General features: G+C 42.8%; 1 protein-coding gene across 2 annotated transcripts; it reads left to right on the forward strand.

The window, feature by feature from the left end:
- The first annotated feature begins 757 nt into the window (after positions 1–757).
- On the forward strand, positions 758–20,436 carry LOC127660919 (BTB/POZ domain-containing protein 3-like). Of its 2 annotated transcripts, XM_052151401.1 has the most exons (5): positions 758–1,322; positions 1,508–1,830; positions 4,769–4,859; positions 15,035–15,153; positions 17,346–20,436. In XM_052151401.1, exons 2-5 carry the CDS (start codon positions 1,520–1,522, stop codon positions 18,376–18,378), a joined length of 1,554 nt encoding a protein of 517 aa, XP_052007361.1. In that variant the 5' UTR covers positions 758–1,322; positions 1,508–1,519; the 3' UTR covers positions 18,379–20,436. The 2 variants fall into 2 exon arrangements, with proteins under 2 accessions (XP_052007361.1, XP_052007360.1); XM_052151400.1 differs by having other exon boundaries at positions 758–1,830.
- The last annotated feature ends 1,895 nt before the right edge of the window (positions 20,437–22,331 follow it).

The raw sequence follows: 22,331 nt of genomic DNA on the forward strand, positions 1-22,331 counted from the left end.
TTCAAACACTCTCTACATCAGGGGTCAGTTTTATTAAAAACTAACAATATTTAAAAAAATATTATTATTAAATATGTCACTGTTTTTTTCTATTACGTTAATAGAATAGCTCCTCAGGTTATTCATACAAAAGTAGTGAGTGGTTTTCTCATTTCCTTGTTATTGTTATTGGATTAATAGCCTTTATATGGCATAGCATAAGAGACATACTCAATTTGGTTACATGTACACTTCAAGTCCAACAATTTAATGCAAATATGTTTTTTGTCCCATTGTTTAAATTCACTTTAGACTTTGTACAACTGTGTTTACATTAAATCCTCACCAGGACAGGCATTGGCGAAATTATAAAGTGTATTTGATCATTTAGTGACATGACAGTTCAATTACAGGCTACGTTATAGTCACACAGAATCAAGTAAACAGAAATATGAAATTTACCTCAATATGTTTCTTCTAATTAGAGGCATGATTAATGCTGCTATATGGCTTGAGCAAGTTAAACTCACATGACACAATCATGCAATCTGCCTTTTTCAAAGACATTATGCCACAAATGCTGTTGATTAAGCTTAAATTGTATTGAACCCGGAATATTCCCTTAAATTAATTTCCATTCACATTTAAGAGTGACATTTACACACAAATAAATGATTACAGAATTGATGACAGAATTTTCATTTTAAGTAAACCATCCCTTCAGTTTATACCTTTTGTATATCATGACTTGTATAAATATTCATCAACAACAGGCTACTTAGAGAAATGCTGAAAATCAGAATCCATCTAGGGGGAAAAGGGCTGTCACTTTAATTAAAGAGGTCTTAGCATATTCTATTAGGTGCTGTGTATGGCAGTTTCAGCCAATCAAGGCTCTTGAGAGTGCTCATTGGTTGGGCTGTGAGGGGATGTCTGGCTTCCATCGGTAGGGGGTTACTCTCTCCACTCCATCCTTCCATTCACTCCCACAGTCAGTAAAACACACGTCAGAGCACAGGTCCACAGCGAGCAAATCCTGCAGAGCCTTGTGTACAGTATGTGTGTGTCAGAGCGTCCATAGGAGAAAGAGAGTGAGAGAGACAGTGTGGACTGGCTGCTTCTAAACCACTGCAGGAGGACTACATCTGGGACAGTCACAGAAAAGAAGAGAGAGAGAAGGAATTCGAGGATAAACGTTTATTTAACAGCACAGTTATGGGGACTTATCTCTGCTGTCCAACAATGGATCAAACTAAAAGCAAAAGACAGAAAAGTCAGTCACCTTATACGCTTTAAATTTCTGGTGGAAGAAGGAGATTAAATTGTCAGTTTGCTCTCAGAAGGTGAAGACTTGGATTGGATTTTTTTTTCATCTTCTTTCTTCTCCTTTTTCCCTCTCTGTTTAAATTGATTGCTGTGCTTTCTGGCTCCTCATCCTTCACGCTGTGTCTTAACAAGTCTTTACCTCTCTCAAATCCTTCCTTTCCTTCCCAACATCTTCTCTGCATGCTTTCCCACTGCTTTGCAGGTGAACACACTCATGGTGGATGCCAAGGGAAGGAACATGAAATGTCTGACGTTCTTGTTGATGCTTCCAGAGTCAGTTAAGGGCAAGTCCAGCAAAGGCTCCAAAAAGGGGAGTCCCAGCAGCTCTTCCAAGCTGCCCCCTGTCTGCTATGAAATCATCACCTTGAAAACCAAAAAGAAGAAGCAGATGGCCGCAGAGATTTTCCCAACCAAAAAGCCGGCATCAGCCACCACTATGCAGCAGTACCATCAGCAGAACTTGAACAACAACAACACCATCCAATGTTGCAACTGGCAGGGTCTCTACTCCACCATTAGAGAGAGGTAGGTACAGTAAACTTCTGAGCTCACCAAATGCCTCACTCAAAGAGGCTGAGAGAGAGAGAGCGAGAGAGAGAGAGAAGTGATGGACATGGCTAGAAGTCTGCACTGAGATTGGATCTGTTGTCAAACAGAGCATTGACATGTTTTTCAGTTTAATTAAAATAGAAGAAAATTGTTACTCACTTCCGTCATCTGCAAAAGGGATTGTAAGTAGAGATGCCAATCCCTTATTTGAGGATAAATGGAAGTGAGTTGCAACTTCTATTTAAATAGATTTTGAGACATTTGCAACCACAGTGTGAGTTGAAACTAATGTGCAAGACATTGACTAAGGTGCAAGATCATTCTTATTAACAGTAATGTGAAATACTGATATTTTAGATAATATTTGGCATACATTTATTGTAGTGGATGTCAGAAATCGATGGACTTTTTCTCCCTGTTCTGTCTGAACACCGCAAAAAAAAAAAAAAAAAATGATTCTTACTGAGTATATTTTTTTTTCTTGTTTTCCAATAAAATTATAAAAACATTCAGAAAAAAGGTACATTTACTTGAGAAGATTATGCTTTAAAAAAAACTAAATTAAATTATAATAATTATATATAAGTAGTTTTGGCAATAGCTGGCAAATAGATTTTTTCTTATTTAAGCATACATGTTACTTAATTTTGTTAGATTTCTTTGAAAACAGGACAAAGTATCTAATGTCATTTTGCTTCTCAAGTAATTAATCTTGCTTTAAAATTTTAGATATTTTTGACGAGAAATTGAAAAAGACAAAAACATTTTTTGCAGTGTATATCGTTTTCTGCCTTGCAACAAGGCAGTTGCATTTGGCTTCCTTACTTGGGGATATTAAGGAAGTATTTTTCATAAAGCTGTTTTAAAAACAATATTGCGAAAAGCACTATACAAATTAAATGTAATTGGCTTGTCTTGATTGTTGTCATTTTAATTATTAGTTTTTATTATTGACTTTATGATGTTGTAAAACAGTTAAAGGATGGGCAAGGAGGAGGCGAGAACCGGCTTGTCAATATAAATAATAATTTAATGAAAAACTCAAAAACACATAAACAAACACACATGACGGACATGCCCGTAATTCTCTCTCTCGAACAATCGTCACCGGCCGCCTTTATCCTCGCTAGCCTCATCAGGCCGATTGGGGACCGGGCCCGCGATATTCCGACCCGGCCTCGCCCCCCTCCGCTCCACATTCCTCCCGGCGTTATTTCAGGCCGGGTGCCACCGGCATGACGTACACCCCCATCCCTGGGGCGGGTGTATCTCGGCCCCGCGTGGTCATCCCCGCCTTCCTCGCCCTGGGAGGAGACAGGAGGGGAAAAACAACAACAAAATAGGCGAGGGAAAAGGCCAACATGGTGCGAAAGGGAGAGAGAGAGGAGAGAGAGAAAAAGCTCACTCACCGGTTCTCTGATGTACCGTCACGTGGTCCTCGAACACTCCTCCACACTCAGGTGGACGACAGCCGCTCCAACCCCGGGCAAACCGGAGTGAAACCTTCGACCCCCAGCGGGTAGAACGCGCCTCCGCTTTTCTGGCGGCAAATGGGGACCCTCCTCCGCCCCTGGCAGCGGCTCTACCGCTCCGGGCGGTCGGAGAGTTTCTTCCCTCCTCCCCTCGCGGACGACGGTCTTCCCTCGACCCCTCCGCGTCTCTGGGGATGGCAGGGCACTCCTCCGCCCCCGGCAGAGGCTCCCTCGCTCCAGGCAGTCGGGGTATCCCGTCCCCACTTGCCCCGCGGACGACGGCCGTTCCCCGCATCCGGGCGGTCGGGCTACTCCGTCACCCGGCAGATGGCAGCGGCGCTCCCCAGGGTGGACGGCAGTGTCGAGGACTCTGCGACGGGCATCCCTCCTCCCTCCCGGGTTTCGGCACCAATGTAAAACAGTTAAAGGATGGGCAAGCCGGTTCGGCTTGTCAATATAAATAATAATTTAATGAAAAACTCAAAAACACATAAACAAACACAAATGACGGACATGCCCGTAATTCTCTCTCTGTCGAACAATCGTCACCGGCCGCCTTTATCCCTCACGCGCCTCATCAGGCCGATTGGGGACCGGGCGCGCGATATTCCGATCCGGCCCCGCCCCCCCTCCGCTCCACAGATGTGAGTCTTTTACAACATAACTACTCTCATTGTTCAATTTGTTCATGTTTGGTTGTTGAACCTTTCTGTTGGTAACCTATTTTTTAGATCTGTAAATATTTTGAAATGTTAAAATTGTAATCGGTATGGTAATATTTAGCATTTTCAATCATTTCTCTTTGAAAAATCTTGTATAGATGTCCTCCGTTCTTTACTTTGTTCATTGTCCCACAGGAGAAAAAAGAAAGAAACAAGTTTTTTTATATATTCACGTGCTGCTCTCTGTCAAATAGTAATATTTATTTTGTTGTCATGGGAAAACCCCATGCTGGCTAAAACAAATGTGCACTCTCGGACACTGCTTTGTAATCATCCTGGAACACCGTTCCTTGAATATCCATGGCTCCTATGTGGCCCGGAACCCAATAATACATGAGGAAAATGCCATTGTGGACTACAGTTGTCAGGGGCCTGGGATTTTGCTTTTTTATTTTGCCCCAGAAAGACACTGTTTAACCATTTTGTAAGTGAATAGCTTATGCACAGAATTCTGATGAAGTTCTCCTTTCAAACTGAAAGTCATAGCCACAGAGCCCAGCAAATGAGTGAGGATGTTTTTTCTTTTTCGTTTTTCTTTCCAAAGCACATTTCTAAAACATAAATGCTGTTTATCTCAAGTTATGTGAAGTTACCACCTCACATAACTGTAATTAGAATGTCCAGAGAAACGTGTTTGCACCTCTTGCATATTTCAATTAGGGATGCTGCTCTGTGTTTTTCAGCCAAAAATAATATAATTACCTGAATTTTCCCATGCAGAAATTCTGTGATGTTCAATAATGAACTGATGGCTGATGTTCATTTTGTTGTGGGCCAGTCAGGAGGGACTCAGAAGCTCCCCGGACACAAGGTAAGCCTTTCTGACCTGCACCAGACAGTCACCTCAGCAATGGCAGAGAACAGCATGACAATTTGGAGTTTGTGATATGCTTCACTGCTGTTGCTAATGACAGCTGAATTCATTCTGTTGTGTTCTGGCTAGCCGGCCATGTGCCTTTCTGAGACATTCTTCAATTATTGATGAAAACCAGGCAGAGAGACATCTGTTTTCATGCTGGATTTGTGCTGCATATAATTAAGTAGAGTTTGAGAGCAAAGTTCTTAAAGGAATATTTCACCAAAAAATGAACATTCTCTTATCATGTATTCATGCTCATTCCATCCCAGATGTGTATTACTGCTTTCTACAGCAGGACACAAACTAAGATTTTTAGAAGAGTATCTCAGCACTGTTGGTCCATTCAATGCAAGTGAAAGGTCACCAGAAATCTGAAGGTCCAAAAAAACAGATAAAAGCAGCATAAAAGTAGTCCAAAGGACTCCAGTGGTTACATCTATATATTCAGAAGTGACATGATAGGTGTAGGTAAGAAACAGATCAATATTGAAATATTTTTTACTAGAAATCTCAACTTTCACTTTCACATCTGAAAGCCACATGTGGTGCCTGTTTAGTTTGAATCTAGTTCAGTTTCACATCTGAAAGTGAAATTAGGAGTGGAGATACATTTTATATTGATCTGTTTCTTACTCACATCTATCATATAGCTTTTGAGGATATGGATTCAACCACTGGAGTCTTCTGGATTTCTTTTATGCTGCTTTTATCTTCTTTTAAGACCTTCAGATTTCTGGTCACTATTCACTTGCATTGAAAGGATCGACAGAGCTGAGATATTCTTCTAAAAACCTTTATCTGTACTCTGCTGAAGAAAGAATGTCACACACATTTTACATCTGGGATGGTAAGAAGGTGAGAAAATGATGAGAGATCCCTTTAAACTTTATAGAAAGTTATGCAGTAAAACGTATCGGTTACCTAACGTAACCTCGGTTCTCTCTAGATGAGGGAACGAGTATTGCGTAAGCTAGCTTACGCTACGGGAAAGATTCATCTTTTCTGAGATATTGAAGCCAAAAAATTATCCTTAATTTTTGTATCCATTGTCAACGCAGTGCGGCAGCTGCAGACCTTGAGCGGGCTAGCTAGCGAGCTCATAGGTTGCTCTGCGGCAACTGCTGCAGCCTATAGACGAGCTTGGGCGAACTCGCATCCAATGAGAGGTGTCCGCACGCTCACTGCATCAAAGCCCGCCAAAATGGGCGTGACTAGAGTGCATATATGCGTAGTTCGTAGGCTGGAACCCTGGTTTTCATTGACTGAAGCGAAAAGTCGCTCGTGGCGCGAGCACGGCCGGCTACGCAATACTCGTTCCCTCATCTAGAGAGAACCGAGGTTACGTTAGGAAACCGATACGTTCTCTTACGAGAGGTTCTCTCGTATTGCGTAAGCTAGCTTACGCTACGGGAACCCATTGTCAACGCCGTGCGTGCCAAGCATCCACTGTATGAGCCCCAGGGAATTAAGGGGGACCCGGGGAGCCCTTATGAGTGGGGAAATAATATTTGGCCGGCAAGAATGCGGGTCATTGATTGTGTAATACATAAGCACATAGTGGGAAGGGAACGACAGAGCGGCGGTGCCGGTCTGTGTGGAATGTGTCCCATCAGTGCAGCTCACCAGGGGAGCTGTAGCGTATTAAACCGCTAGTAGTTTTGCCTGCAGAGCGGGCACTTCCATATTGTAAAATCTGACAAAGGTGGAGGGGGAAGTCCATCCCGCTGCCACACATATGTCGTGTGGAGTGAGCCCTAATGCCCAACGGGCATAGCAGGTCTTTTGACGCGTATGCAGCAGCAATAGCGTCCACTATCCATCTAGATAGTGTCTGTTTCGAGGCGGCGAGACCTTTGGTGCGCCCTCCGAACGAAACGAAAAGCTGCTCAGAGTGTCTGAAAGCGGCGGAGCGCGCAGTATACAATCTCAGTGCTCTGACCGGGCAAAGGAGATTGGCGTCGCGTTCGCTATCGGGTGCTGGCAGCGCCGATAGGGAAATGACCTGTGCTCTGAAAGGAGTACCGATCACCTTGGGAACATAGCCGTGTCTAGGCTTTAAAATGACCTTGGAGTCACTTGGTCCAAACTCAAGACACGCAGCTGACAGACAGCGCGTGAAGGTCTCCCACACGCTTGACTGATGACAGGGCAGTCAGAAAACGGTTTTGAGTGAAAGGTATTTCAAATCCACGGATTGAAGTGGTTCGAAAGGGGGCTTTCATAGTTTCGAGAACTATAGAAAGATCCCATATAGGAACCGATGGGGGTGCGGGGGTTCATCCTTCTAGCTCCCCTGAGGAAGCGGATGACCAGCTCGCTTTTACCCCATGACTGGCCGTGCAGGGGTTCAGCGAACGCCGCAACGGCCGCCACATACACTTTGAGCGTGGATGGGGATCTGCCCTTATCCAGCAGCTCTTGTAGAAATACGAGCAGCAATGACACCCCACATGTCCGCGGGTCCAGGTCTCTGTCGGTGCACCATTTTGAGAACACAGACCATTTTGACGCATAGAGTCTTCTCGTGGAAGGGCTCTAGCGTGTATGATGGTGTTTATTACTCCTCCTGGCAGAGCGACGGGTAGTCGCTGATCACCCATGCATGCAGCCCAGCCTCTGGTGGGGATGCCAGATTGTGCCGCGAGCTTGAGAGAGGAGATCTGCTCTCACTGGGATGGGCCACGGCGCTGTCAGTGACAGCTGCGTAAGCTCCGGAACCATGTCTGATTCTCCCAACGCGGGCTATGAGGAGCACTGAGTGACGCTGCTTCCCTGATCCTCTGCATTACCTGTGGCAATAGCGAGACGGGAGGGAAGGCGTAAGCGGGCATCTGGGCCAGTCCTGGGCCAGCGCGTCCTCGCTCGAGAAAAATATTGGGCAGTGAGAGTTCTCTTTGGACGCAAAGAGGTCTATCTCTGCTCTGCCGAATAGGTGCCATAACGTCTGGACTGTTTGAGCGTGCAGGGACCATTCCCCTGGGGGAATATTGTCTCTGGACAGTCTGTCCGGGCCGTCGTTCAGGTGGCCTGGCACGTGCGTCGCCCTCAGCGAGCGCAGGTGGCACTGGGACCAACTCAGTATGCGTTTGGTCAGATGGAAGAGGTTCCTGGATCTGACACCGCCCTGACGGTTTAGGTAGGATACCACAGATCTGTTGTCTGAATGGACCAGGACGTGGTGACCCTGAATGACCGGGAGAAAGCGCACGAGCGCGTACTCGACCGCTATCATTTCCAGACAATTTATGTGAAGGAGCTTTTCCTATTTTACCATAGGCCGAAAACCGGAGAGCCCTCGCAGACCGCGCCCCAACCCGTGTTGGACGCGTCTGTCGAGATGACTTTTCGGCGAGATACAGCTCCCATTGTCACTCCCCGCTGATACCATTCGGCCACTGTCCAGGGCTGCAGAGCTGATATACAGGTCTGAGTCACCTTGATGGGCTGGCGGCCTATGGCCCAAGCCCGGCGAGACGCGCGGGTGTTTAGCCAATGCTGAAGCGGGCACATGTGCAGTAAACCCAGCTGAAGTACTGCTGCGGCTGAGGCCATGTAACCTAGCACTCTTTGGAATTTCTTCAGAGGCGTGAGGCTGTTCATCTGAAAAGATGCGGCTAGTCGCTGAACACGGCGCGCGCGCTGTGTAGATAAGCGAGCCGTCATTGCCACGGAGTCTAGTTCTATTCCAAGGAAGGAAATTGTCTGACTGGGCTGTAGTGAGCTCTTGGTCCAATTGACTGCAAGACCCAAACTGTTCAGATGGCTGAGGAGAACTGCTCTGTGAGACAGATGCTCCATATGTGACTGTGCCATAATCAGCCAGTCGTCCAAATAGTTCGAAATTCGCGAAACCCTGACTCACGAGGGGTGCGAAGTGCCGCATCCATGCACTTCGTGAAAGTACGGGTGCTAAGGACAGGCCGAACGGGAGGACGGTGTATTGATAAACCTGGCCATCGGCTGAATCTCAAGAATGGCCTGTGATGGGATTTACCTGAATCTGAAAGTATGCATCTTTCAGATCGAGAGAAATAAACCAGTCCCCTGGCGCACATGCGCGAGGAGTTTCCTGATTGTAAGCATTTTGAATGGTCTTTTTGCAAGCACCTTGTTCAAAACCCTGAGATCTAATATGGGTCTGAGGCCGCCGTCTTTCTTGGGAACAAGAAAATAACGGCTGTAAAGCCCCGACTCACTCAGAGAGGGTGGCACTTTCTCTATGGCCCTTTTGCACAGAAGGCTTGCTATTTCTGAACGAAGCATGCACGCTGCTTCCGTGTTCACAGTGGTTTCGAGCCAGCTCTGAAGCGAGGAGGGCGGCGATCGATCTGTAGCAAATAGCCCTGTTGTATTGTGCTTAACACCCACTTGGATATCCCTGGAATAGCTTCCCATGCTTTGAAGCGTAACGCTAGAGGGTGAATGGCCAATTCGCTCTGATTGCCGCACACAGAGCTGAACAAAATGTGTGAGCGCTTAGTGTGTTTATGCATGATTGCTCGCAGACAGCATGAACAGGCTGTTTTGTGAGTGACTTCCGATTGGAATGAATGGGGAAAGAGTCACATCTGTTACTTGATGCGTAAGCATAGTCATGGACACGGGACTTACACACAGAGGAATGTTTGCTGGCCGTGTAACAGAGCCGGCAGAGAATGGGCGCGCGACGTATTCGTGGGCGCATTTATTGACTCTAACACTTGAGCGGTTCAGTAACCGCTTTATGTGAGCATGCTCTGGTGGGGACACGAGACATGTAGTGCTTGTGTGTAGAGGTGAACACTGGATTGTGGGCACATTTTCTACACATAGGGCTGGTCGTGTGACAGAGCGGCCAGAGAATGGGCGCACGACGTATTCGTGGGCGCCTTCATTGACTCTGACGCTCGAGCGGTTCATAACCGCTTTATGCGAAGCGTGCTCTGATAGGGGCACGGAATGTGTTATGCTTGTGTGTAGGGGTGAACACTGGGTTGTGGGCACATGTTCTACACATAAGACATGTTTGCTCTTTACAAGATTTATTTGGGTCGCCGTGAAAACGGCGTTTGAGTGCAGGCAAGCGGGCAGTGTCACCGGCTTGTTGGCTGCTAAATTCACCACTGTAGTAGCCTGAGAGAAGGGGACTGACAGGGGCAAAGCTTTGACGGTGGTCCGCCACGGCGGGACTGAGCCGTCGCTTGTTCAACAAAGTTAGGAAGACTTCGGTTGCTCTGGTTTCAGCGTTACCTTAAATCGAGGCCCGCGGGGGGGCGGCGGTCTGCGGCGGCTGTCTGAGCGCGATCGAGGGCGGCCGCTCTGTCGACGCTGAGAAGTCTGAGTTTGTTGAGCTGGGCGCTGTGAAGAGGCTCGTGCAGGAGGCTGATCACGTGAGCGGCCTGCAGAGGAGCTAGCGCGACGCGGTAGGAAGAGGTTCATGGCTTGAGTGGCTTTCTGGACTTCTGAGAAGCGGTCAACAATGCCACTCACCGCGGAGCCGGAGAGACCGGTCGGAGAGAGCGGTGAGTTGAGGAACGTGGAGCGCTCTGCTTCTCCCATGTCGGCTAGCGTTAGCCACAGGTGTCTCTCGGTCACAGTCAGCGAGGCCATGCACTTCCCTAGAGCTTGAGCTGCAGCTTTGGTAGCCGAAGGGCGAGGTCTGTCGCGCCAGTAGATCAGTAACAGCCTCTGGGTGCCTGCCTTTCTCATCCCACTCCCGAAGAAGGTCCGCTTGTAGGATCTGTAAAACGGCCATGGAGTGCAGAGCAGATGCGGCTTGGCCGGCGGCGGAATAGGTGCGGCCAACATACGCGGAAGTCGCTCTGCAGGCCTTAGACGGGAGCACAGGCTTAGATCGCCATCTCGCGGAGGGCGGGCACAGGTGTGCTGCTACCGAGTCCTCGACCGGGGGGGTGGAGGAGTAGCCTCTCTCTGTGGCACCGTCCACCAACGCGAGATAGGTGGAGACGTGGGAACGGGACCTGGCCGACAAAGGAGCGTTCCACGACTTTGCAAGCTCCGTGTGTAGTTCCGGCAGGAAGGGAGCAGCCCGGGCCGCGGGTGTAGAGTGGCGATGGCTTTGAAGAAAGCAGCTGTCGAGTCTGTTGGGTGCCTGCTCAGGGGGCGGTGACCACTCGAGCCCGAGGCGGTCGACGGCCTGTGTGAGGAGGCGTGTTAACTCCCCTTCGACTCCGGCGCGGGTCCTGCTGGCTTCCTGGGCCGAGGAGGAGGCTTGGGAGCCTGACCACTCCTCACTGTCCGAAGTCATGATGGAACAGCAGCCCTTATCCTCCGCCTCGTCATCCGAGATGGCAGCAGTGTGGCCGCTCGGCGGCAAATGCGCGTCCCGGGGGGGCGGGGAGGGTGAAAACGATGCTCAAGGGAGAGGCTCCGGCGAGGCAATCGCTTCAACCACAGTTTCCGGCAGCCTTTGGGAGCGGCGCTTCTTTCTGCGTGGCGGAATGTAAGGCGGCGCGGCGGCTTCTGCTTTGAGCGCTTCGAGTCGAGCCCGCAGGGTCGACATCGGTAGCTCCTCGCAGAAATCGCATCCGCCCTCAGTGAGGGCGAGCTCTGCGTGTCCCAGTCCCAGGCAGAGAGCGCAGATGATGTGGCGCGACATGAGGCACAAGTGGAACGAGGCATCTTGAAAAAGACGCTCGTACTCTTTTGTGAATAGTTCGTAAGAACTAGCTTGCTGAATAAAAAGGATACGTCGTCGGATGGCGTAGCTCGCAGGATGGCTGAAGGTGGCTGAGACGGCCGGCTTCTTCTAGCGCTGTCCACGCTTGCTTGATGCCCCTCGAACGGCGACGCGGCTTCCAGGTCAGCAATGCGAAGAGCTTCGCTGAAGAGATGAAAATCAGGGTTCCAGCCTACGAACTACGCTTATATGCACTCTAGTCACGCCCATTTTGGCGGGCTTTGATGCAGTGAGCGCGCGGACGCCTCTCATTGGATGCGAGTTCGCCCAAGCTCGTCTATAGGCTGCAGCAGTTGCCGCAGAGCAACCTATGAGCTCGCTAGTTAGCCCGCTCAAGGTCTGCAGCTGCCGCACTGCATTGACAATGGATACAAAAATTAAGGATAATTTTTTGGCTTCAATATCTCAGAAAAGATGAATCTTTCCCGTAGCATAAGCTAGCTTACGCAATACGAGAGAACCTCTCGTAAGAGAACCTGTTTTGTTGCTTTTTTTAAACGTTCTTAATATCTCATTTGTCATAGTTGAAATATTTGTTTTGCAAACTGAAACTAACATCAGATGAACCACACTACTGTTTTATTCCAACTTTGTTTAAAGTGAAGTGTAATTTCTGTGCCAATAGCATCACCAAAGGGAATTGCAAAAATGACTGGTTTCCCAAACACTCCCGTCTTCCATTGGTTTGACAACAGATAGCCCGGCCTCAAACTCGTTTGATGAGCCAATATTAGCCACTTTTCCACCTTCTTGTAAGTGCGAGCCCATACGGGTTAGCTGGGGCCAATAGCTTTGGATCTCGAGCCACCAGACCAAAATCGAACTGCATTCCTGCCATCAAGCATATAGCCCCACAGTGTTGCCCTAAAATCCACCCTTAACACACAACCCTGGTGCCAGCGTCACACACCCTGCCCATTTCACAAGCAAGAGGGAAACTAAAGCTGAGGTATCAGACTCCGGAGACGAGCTAGCCCTCAAAATGAACACGAATTTGTACTGTGCCCACAATTAAAAAACAAATTCCTGGATACACAACTTGGCAAGTTCGGCGACAATATTCGTAATCACGTCTACGTTCGGCAGACGCCGCATTGATCTGACGTTCATGTTGCACATTTTCATCAGCCCAAATATTCAGAAGACCCCGATTTCATCTACTGACCATTACTGATAATTCTCCATTTTCCTTAGCTGATAGCTACATATGAAAAAAAGGGAAATTAATATCTTGTTGGTGCTGAAACCTCTGACCTGACTCAGCAAAACTCTGCCTTTAACTTTGACCCCACCTCAATCCCCATTTGGCCTTCTTTAGCACAAGGGTAATTGGTGGGCCAAGGCACTTGGCCGTTGGCACAGAGTAGGCATGCAGCCCCGGAAGTGACAGTGGGAATGCAAATGGAGTCACATTTTATACTAGGTGGCATTAACTACTATATACTATATATGAGACTATGTATTTACTGTGTAACTACAAGTTGTTCTACAAAATTCCCACATTTGCTGCTACTGAGGTTGAGGTACGGGAATGTTTAGGAGTTAGGGTAAGGTTAGGGTTAGGATTAGGGGTTAGAATTAGGTTTTGGTGTAAGGGACAGATTAGGGGTAAAGTTAACAGTGTAACTACAAATGTAATTCAATTCAATTACTTTAAATGTAATTACAATGCAACAACATGTATGTAGATTATAAGTAAATTGTATCAAATGGTTAACTTCATAGTAGTTCAGGCAACCTAATATAAAGTTAATCCGCAACTGGCTCTGGCACACACTAGCCCTCATTTGGCTTGATAGTGGAAATGCTGCTAATGTTGATATGTCAGGCTGATCGGGATGATTTGAACTCTTCTACTCTGGCTTAATTGTGTTAACTGTCTTTTCCAATTACTTATTTTCTAATATTTAATGGGGACTCAGGGACTGGTATTATTGTTTTATTATTTTGTTTACCTTAGGCCAATTTTGTCTCTACCACAAAAATCAATAAAAATTGGATCTTGTTTTACTCTGACATTTTATTTAAACAGGCAGGGTTAATTTATCCTCAAAAAGCTGGTGCCTACAATTGTGCCATGACTCATCTTTTATCCATTTAAGAAGGCAGAATGGAAAGATGTGATTGGCCGATATGCAATGCTTTATAAAGCCTGTTTAGGCAAGGCCATTGTATTTCTTTGCTACATGGCCACAGCCAATTTTGCAATGGTCCATGAAGAGTTTTTACTGAGCACCTATTTTATGATGTCCATTTGGCTGCCGTTCAGATATGCATTATCATTTTTATGGAAAGGTTGTGTTTGCTTCTAGCAAAGGCTCCCATGTATCTAAGTGCTTTACAAAATTACTCTCACCATTTATTTTCAGGATTTTTACACGAGGGACATTGAAGAGCATAAAACATGCTTTCACTGACACAGCATTAAAAAAGGCCACGAGAATTACATAAATTCACTAACAGAAAAAGGTGTAACTAAATAGTAAGCAAGTATCACTTCTGCTCATGTTATATAATACATCTGCATCACTCTGTTGCCTCTGATTTCATCATTAGCTGTGCTCATCCATTAGCATCTGCAAGATAACTTTTAGTTCTAGTAGCCATTTTCACATTGTGAAATACTCTTTGCTTGGGAGGGAAATCTGAATGGCATTCGTATGAATAGCACTTACATGTCTTGTAAACCCAGGGGGAAATTATAGCTGTAATTAAGCATTGCTCTTTGTGGGTGAACTTTGTGTGCTTCATGCTCAAATGACTCCAGGGGAATGGGATAAAGTGGAAATTTTAAAAGCCAAGTGTTACCTATAAAATGCAATCGACGCAGAAGTAAGAAAACCTGAAGGGCAACTTGTAAGGAATAAAAGATTGCTATATAATTCAAGATGAGTCTTTATATGATACAGGTTGATAATAGAAATTGTGTTTTGGGTTGGAAGTAATTACATGAAACCAACTGTACTAGTTTTAAGTTTTCACCTGCCACTTGAGAGGTTCTGGTGATAAGTGTGAGAGGAATAACCAGGACACCTCAAAGAGAGAGATAAAGAAGGACTTTAGAGTTAGGTCATTAAAATGGGTCACTTTTGGAAAAGTAAGGGACAGATTGAAAAACAGCAATCAGCTAGAAGACAGAACAGTCTGTGATCTTGTCCATTTGAGGGGTCTTGACTTCAGACTTGACTTCAAACTCAAAAAACACTTTAAAACAAAGATTACTTGATGGGTTTGGAAAGAACTTGATGTTTCAAACCACCATTTCTTGCTCACGAGATTACGATAAATCACTGACATGATTTGAATCTGTCTGGGAAGAAAACTTTTTTACTAGTTTGTACCATTGTAAATTAATGGTGAAATGTGTAGTTATCCTACTGCTTCTTTTGCTAACTGGTAAAATGGGCAATTTGAAAATAATTTATACTATCATATTCTTCTTTGATAGTATGTCCTTGCTGTGGGAAGCTCTGTTTTTCATGCTATGTTCTATGGAGAGTTAGCCGAAGACAAGGATGAGATCTGTATCCCTGATGTGGATCCCCCAGCCTTTCTGGCTATGCTAAAGTAAGACTTTTCTTCTTGCTGACCCTGTACTCATCTGCTTTTTAATAACAAAACCATTATTATCTTCCATTACAGATGTTTAATTTCCACTGTTTTCAATTAAGTGCAGGAGTAGGGAAAACTGTTCTTTCAAATCTAAGAACCCTTCCTTGGACTTCCTCCAAAGGGTGATTTGACTATACAGATGTGTTATTTATTTACAGCCAACAATTCAAGACCATTCAAAGCCATATGGCCTTTATAAGAATTTTTAAAGACTTTTCTGATCAACTGAGCAATTAATAGATTAATAGGATTTCTTAAATGTCATTTTGAATGGAGTCCTCACTTCAAGTACCACTGTTAAATACATTTTAGTAAGTTCAAAAAGCTCACTGGTATGACTTTATGTGTCGTACTTGCACCACTTGAAAAAGCTGTATCTAGAACTCTGGCATGTTCACTAAGTATTTTATAATCAGCTTTTAAAGCATGAACTCTGAACACAAGTGGCACCGCTATCTTAAATGTTGAATAAAACTCTATCTTAAACAAGGAGAATATAAATAATGAAGTAAGCTTAGCTTGTCCTCTTTTCTAAAGGGTAGGGACCATGAGAGAAGAATCTGATAGATCTTTGCTCATTATTTTCAACCCATCTCTCTAGAGAGACATATTTTGTTCTTTCTCTCTCCCTCTCTTCCCTCTCACCACCCATTGTCATAAAGAATGAACATGTAAATCTTTTCTTTTGCTTTATACTGTATTTATTTTTTCAGTTTGCAAAGCACCCCTATAGAACATGGTGCCCCTTATAAATTACTGTTTAAATCTGTTCTAGTCTAGAATATATCACAGAAAATGTCAACATAGTCTCATGACAACTCGTAATATTTTGTACAAGATGGCAAAATCGTAATATATTGCACATCCTGGTTTGTGCAAAAAGGTACAAAAATTATTCCCATATAGACCAACCAATAAAATAAACAATTTAAAATCGATACAAAACAGGCATAAGATTTTAGCTAGCTGCCTATTCAATCTTCAACAAGTTCAATGTGTTGTGCATTGTGCTGTCAAGGTGCTGTTCTGGTCACTACAATTGTACAGTGTGGTTATCCGATTTACCATAGCCTTTCTGCCAGCTAGAACCAGTATGGTCATTCTCCGTTGACCTTTCTCATCAACAAGGCATTTCCGTCTGCATAACTGCCACTCACTGGATGTTTTTTGTTTTTGGCATCGTTCTGAGTAAACTTTAGGGACTGTTGTACTCAGGAAATAAGCAGTTACAGAAATACTAAAACCAGCCCGTCTGGCACCAACAATCATTCCACGGTCGAAATCACTGAGATCACATTTCTCCCCTATTCTGATGGTTGATGTGAACATTAACTGAAGCTCCTGGCATGTATCTGCATGGTTTTATGCATTGTACTGCTTCCATATGATTGGCTGATTAGATAGTCGCGAGTGTTCCTAATAAAGTGCTCAGTGAGAGCATTTTAAGAAAGGAAACGTGTGAACAAATCTGGTTTATGCAATACAAATGAATGATGTCAGTAACCTGTAATACACTTCCCTCCTCTTGTTTCAAGCACTGACATTTTCTTTATTCTGTGGTCCACAAAAATTATTTTCAAGTCAGTACATTTTTAGGTTAGTGTTTGGGTAAGGGGTTAGAATTTATGGTTACATTTAGCTTTGCGTTAGGGGTTAAACTAAGGAAAAATAACTTCATACATTGGTTCATTTATTGTTGGTTCATATGGATGTAAAATTAATGTGTTTGAGTATGAGCTAACTTGTGTGATTTCTTCCAATTTTGCCATCTTGTCCTATTATTACAACTTGTCATGTGACGAGTTGGGAAATGTAGTATAAGCCATCTGTTCCCAAGGACACAATCACAGGTCACAGTGCCTGCAAAATAATTTATATTCCACAAAGTAATGGCTTTTTTATGTTTTCATTTATAAAGACTAATTTCAGGGTTTCCATTATAGTTTAAAGACTTACAATACTTTTTCTTTTTCTTGTGTAAAAGAAAACACATTATGGCTCATGCTGCTAGAACATCATAAAAAAAAAAAATTCTGGCTGTGCTATTAATAGCAGGTTACAGTGCACTCTAAAGTACTACATACTTTTCAAATTACTACTACAGATTGTGTACTGCACCGTTAACCCTGAATCTTTGTGTTTCTCAGGTACATTTACTGTGATGAAATTGACTTAAGTGCCGACACTGTGCTGGCAACATTATACGCAGCCAAGAAGTACATAGTACCGCACCTGGCTCGGGCCTGTGTCAACTTCTTGGAAACGAGTCTGAGTGCCAAGAACGCATGCATTCTTCTATCTCAGAGCTGTCTGTTTGAAGAGCCAGACCTAAAACAACGCTGTTGGGAAGTCATTGACGCTCAGGCTGAGCTGGCTCTTAAATCCGAGGGCTTTTGTGACATTGATGCTCAGACCTTGGAAAGCATACTCAGGCGGGAGACCCTAAACGCCAAGGAGATTGTAGTGTTTGAAGCGGCACTGAGCTGGGCGGAGGCTGAATGTCAGCGTAGAGAGATGAACACAACATTTGACAACAAACGCAAAGTACTGGGCCAGGCCATCTACCTGATCCGAATCCCCACCATGGATCTTGATGATTTCGCTAATGGTGCGGCACAGTCAGGAGTGTTGACGCTGAATGAAACCAATGACATTTTCTTATGGTACACAGCAGCCAAGAAACCCGAGCTGCAGTTCGCCAGTCAACCTCGAAAGGGTCTGACACCGCAGAAGTGTCACCGATTCCAGTCTTGCGCCTACCGCAGCAACCAGTGGCGTTACCGTGGACGCTGTGACAGTATTCAGTTTGCAGTCGATAAGCGAGTGTTTATCGCTGGTTTCGGGCTCTACGGCTCGAGCTGCGGATCTGCAGAGTACACCACCAAGATTGAGCTGAAACGGCAGGGAGTTGTGCTGGGAACCAACCTCAGTAAGTACTTTTCAGATGGTTCCAGCAACACCTTCCCTGTTTGGTTCGAGTATCCGGTTCAGATTGAGCCTGACACTTTCTACACGGCCAGTGTGGTTCTCGATGGTAATGAACTAAGTTATTTCGGACAGGAGGGTATGACGGAAGTTCAGTGTGGGAAGGTGACCTTCCAGTTTCAGTGTTCCTCGGACAGTACCAATGGCACAGGTGTGCAAGGGGGGCAGATTCCAGAGCTTATCTTCTACGTCTGAGTTTCCATTTGCAAGACAAAAGACCAGTGTGAAATTGGAATAGCTTTTCATTGCTTACAATATTACTTTTTTACTACATGGCAAAAGTTTCTTCCAGTGTTGTCAATCCAAACTAAAACATAACAGGTATTTCAAGAGTTTTATTTTAAGCTCGTAGTGGGTTTTGAAGGACTGACAAACCATGAAGGGTTTCACTGTTATTTCTCCAGGTACTCAAGTTGTACTTAAATATTTTATAATGTGCTCTACATAAAGCTGTACTTGTTTACAAGGGGACATTTTCACATTTCAATAGGCTATTGTGCTTTATTTAAGTTATTTTTTATTTCAAATATATTTTTATTTAATTTGAGAGGGACATTGAAAAGAAAACAAACCCATGAGCACTGGATATAATGTTATACATGTAAAGTATTTAAATGTGTTATATGCATAAATTCTATGTACAGCTATACTATATTACCACTCCATGGCTATATCTGCTGTTTTCAATGATTATGCCAGGTTAGTCAAAGCTTGAACATGTATATTGTAGCAATAGTGAACAAAATATTCAAACTTAAGATAAATGTCTAACCCCAATATTTCTTCGCATTACACTTCAAGGCAATCAATAAATCTAACACCAAAGTAATCATCACCATCCCTGCATCAGGCCATTTATATGTAACTACCTTTAATAATAAACATAATTTGCAAGCACAAAACATCTTAGACAGAATTTTTATTCATCTTTTAAAGTAATCAAATCATTAAGATAGTCACACTGGCAAATCTAACATATAGAACATTTTGATCATAAACATGCGTGGTTTACACTTAAATAAACTCTGAAGTGGAGTCTTATGTACAGTGAACTGCCTTATATTGTATTATATTCATCATAAAGAGCATCATAAATATTTATCTAGCTATTAATACACAGTTTTCTGAGTTCAATAAAAAATGACTTTTTTATTTAATCCTACTCACCATCAGTATGTTTTTAAGTATTGAATTCTCTTTCACTAATGCACTAAAAATGCACTGAAAAAAATGCATGAACAACATTTCTTTCAGCTGAAATAACAGGTTACATATTCATAGGAGCCGCAAAATGTGACGTTTTGGGATATTGTGCTATAATTTCCACCTCTGTAATTGCTATGTTCATGGCTAATTAGCAGCATAATTAGCTGTCACACAACAAACCCGTCTTCACACTACTAAATGGGATGTTGTCAACTAGCATAATATCATGTATTTTTTAAGACAAGTTATCATGCATTTTATTTGTCTGCTCTGGGCTGTAATTACCAGCATTGTTGACTTTTTTTCTCTTTTCATTAAGGTGTCAAAAGCAAGAATTCAGAGTTAATTCTATTCCCTGCAGAACTTTAGTCACAGACATACATTAGCAATGAACAGAAGACAAATAATTCCTCTTTAAACTGGTCAAGAAATGACGTGTCTTACATTTTTTCATAAACAGAATGACATTATTTTCCTATCATTTTAATTAGAAATCTTTGCATAAATCTGCCCTATTTGATAGCAAAATAATTGTCTTGTACCATTACCGTCTACTGAAATCTTCATAAACTTATCTGAACACCATGGGTTATACAAACCACATTGTTAGCTGTCTCTTATAATGTTTACTTTAAAATGTGCTGAATTTTTCTACATGCAAATCATGAAAAATTGTAAAGTTATGGATTCTTTGTGTGCTGATGTCTTTTTTTATTTACAAGTGAATTTACTCATCACATGAGCTATTTTAATTATTGTGCACTAATTAGAAGAGGTTATTGATGGAGCTTGTTGTGTGTATATAATGAACACTTCTGTGAATGTGTATAAAGTGTTTTACAGTACAGAGAGACTTATGAATGTGTATGATAATTGAACATGCAAATAAACTGAACAAGCAGTTCTGTTATGACATCTTGAGTGGCTTTTCACCTATTTGTAACAACTGTGAACAACTGTACAGATGAGTTGCAAGATCTAAGACTGCTCTGCCCTGGTTTTTTATTTGTATTTTATAGATGTGTTATGATCACACTGTGTAGCAATGGTGGAAAGAGTACTGAATTTTTACTTAAGTAAAAGTACTGCTACTGAAGAAATAATTCACTTGAGTAAAAGTACTGAGAAATATTGTGACTTAAGTAAGAGTAAATAAGTAGTTTTACAAAAAAAAACTACTCAATAATGTAAAAAGTTACTTTAATGGAAATTATATTATATATAATATTTACGCTTCCATTTTTAGAACACAAAAAAAAAATTAAAATTGTTCTTGAAAGAAATTGATGCTTCCTTTCACCAAGGATGCATTAAACTGATCAAAAATACTGCCAAAATCATGAATTGCTAATTAGTATTTTGGTTTTAATTTAATAAAAATTAAATAATTTGGCATTATTCCATTTTTTCTTTCCCCATAATGGCAAACATATACTGTGTCATCCATTAATTACAAAAGCATTCTAAATTGCTAATTTGGTACTGAATCTGGTACATTTCTCCTGAAATTCGATTTTCTCCTAAAGTCTATTTCTTTAGATAGATGAGGGCTTTTCCATGCATTACTGTTTTGAAAAATGAATCTCTAACCAGGATAGAGAAGGAAATGGATGGCCAGATACACAACACTAAGACAAGTAAATCACAGTCGCTAGTTTGAGAAACAGACTCCTCACAGGTCCTAAAATATCAGCTTCTAAATCCCAAAGACCTGCATTGCTGCAAGAAGATTCTTGAACATTTTAAGAATTCTATATTTATTTAAATGTAACATTCTAAATTTCTCTAAATCATCTCTAAACTACACGATGTGCATTGTGACTGAAACACATTCCTACATCAGGTTTATTCTCATTTACATATCTTCAAGTATTTTGGCTGTAAAGTTAACATACTGTAACTAATATAATGCAATATCATAGAAGAGGAAATGTATCCTCTATGATATTGCAGCAATTTTCCAGATATGGAATGAAATTATCATGCAAACTGTTATCAGCTCATACATGCCAAGTGAATAAAATAAAGCAAAAATAAAAATTTCACACAGTGTTTAGAGAGAATGTGATTGATTCAAACACAAAAATTGGTTGTTCTGTTTATTCATTATTATATTACAGTTGTAATAATACAATCTTATTTAACATTATGGTCATTTAATTTATTGAAATATTATTATTAAGTAAATTGTTTACATTATGTTTTGTGATTTCATTGTGATTTTTCATTTATTCTTTATATAACATCCCTCCCTTGTGCACTTTTGGCCCCTAGCGATAGAGGTGGGGGACTCGAGTTACATGATCGCAAATTTATGGACTTGTGACTTAAAAGTGTTGTTAACTGATTGTGATGAATAAAAAAGTCATTGTGAGTGGTGCTTTCATTCCTAATACCAACCTATTCAACAACCTATTTTCAATACCTCCATTTTCGCCATCAAAACCAGATTAGTTAGCAGTCTGCTTGTCTTAACTTTTTCAATAACAATTCTGTGTTTTTCAGTGATCTCTTACGTATTGACTTTTATTCTATTAGATCATATTTTTCATAAAGTTTTGTCTAGCCAAGCTCCCATTAATGTTAACTGCAGTTTCATCTAGCCTATTGTTTGCCTTGTACAGTTTAATGGACAGCCACTTTTCACAAGGTAGCCCGTCAAAATAAAGAGGTGTGTTTAGACCCATCTTGTCAAATCCTTCATTTACCACACCTCCAGGGATCAATACTCTGTCCATTGATTTCTTTTGTAAGAACTCTCAAAAGGACAGTAACCAGCCTCTGTAATTTGGTACACTTTGATTATAGAGGCTACATGGCCTTTTTCTTACCTCTGAATAGGTTCTCAGATGAGTTCAGGATTGCTAAATGGCCTAGTTTAAACAGATCAATGTCATGTCAATCAGCAGACTTGTTTTTGGAAATAATCTTAAGAACTTATT

This window comes from Xyrauchen texanus, chromosome 20 (genome assembly GCF_025860055.1).
Source record: "Xyrauchen texanus isolate HMW12.3.18 chromosome 20, RBS_HiC_50CHRs, whole genome shotgun sequence".
Lineage (NCBI taxonomy): Eukaryota > Metazoa > Chordata > Actinopteri > Cypriniformes > Catostomidae > Xyrauchen > Xyrauchen texanus.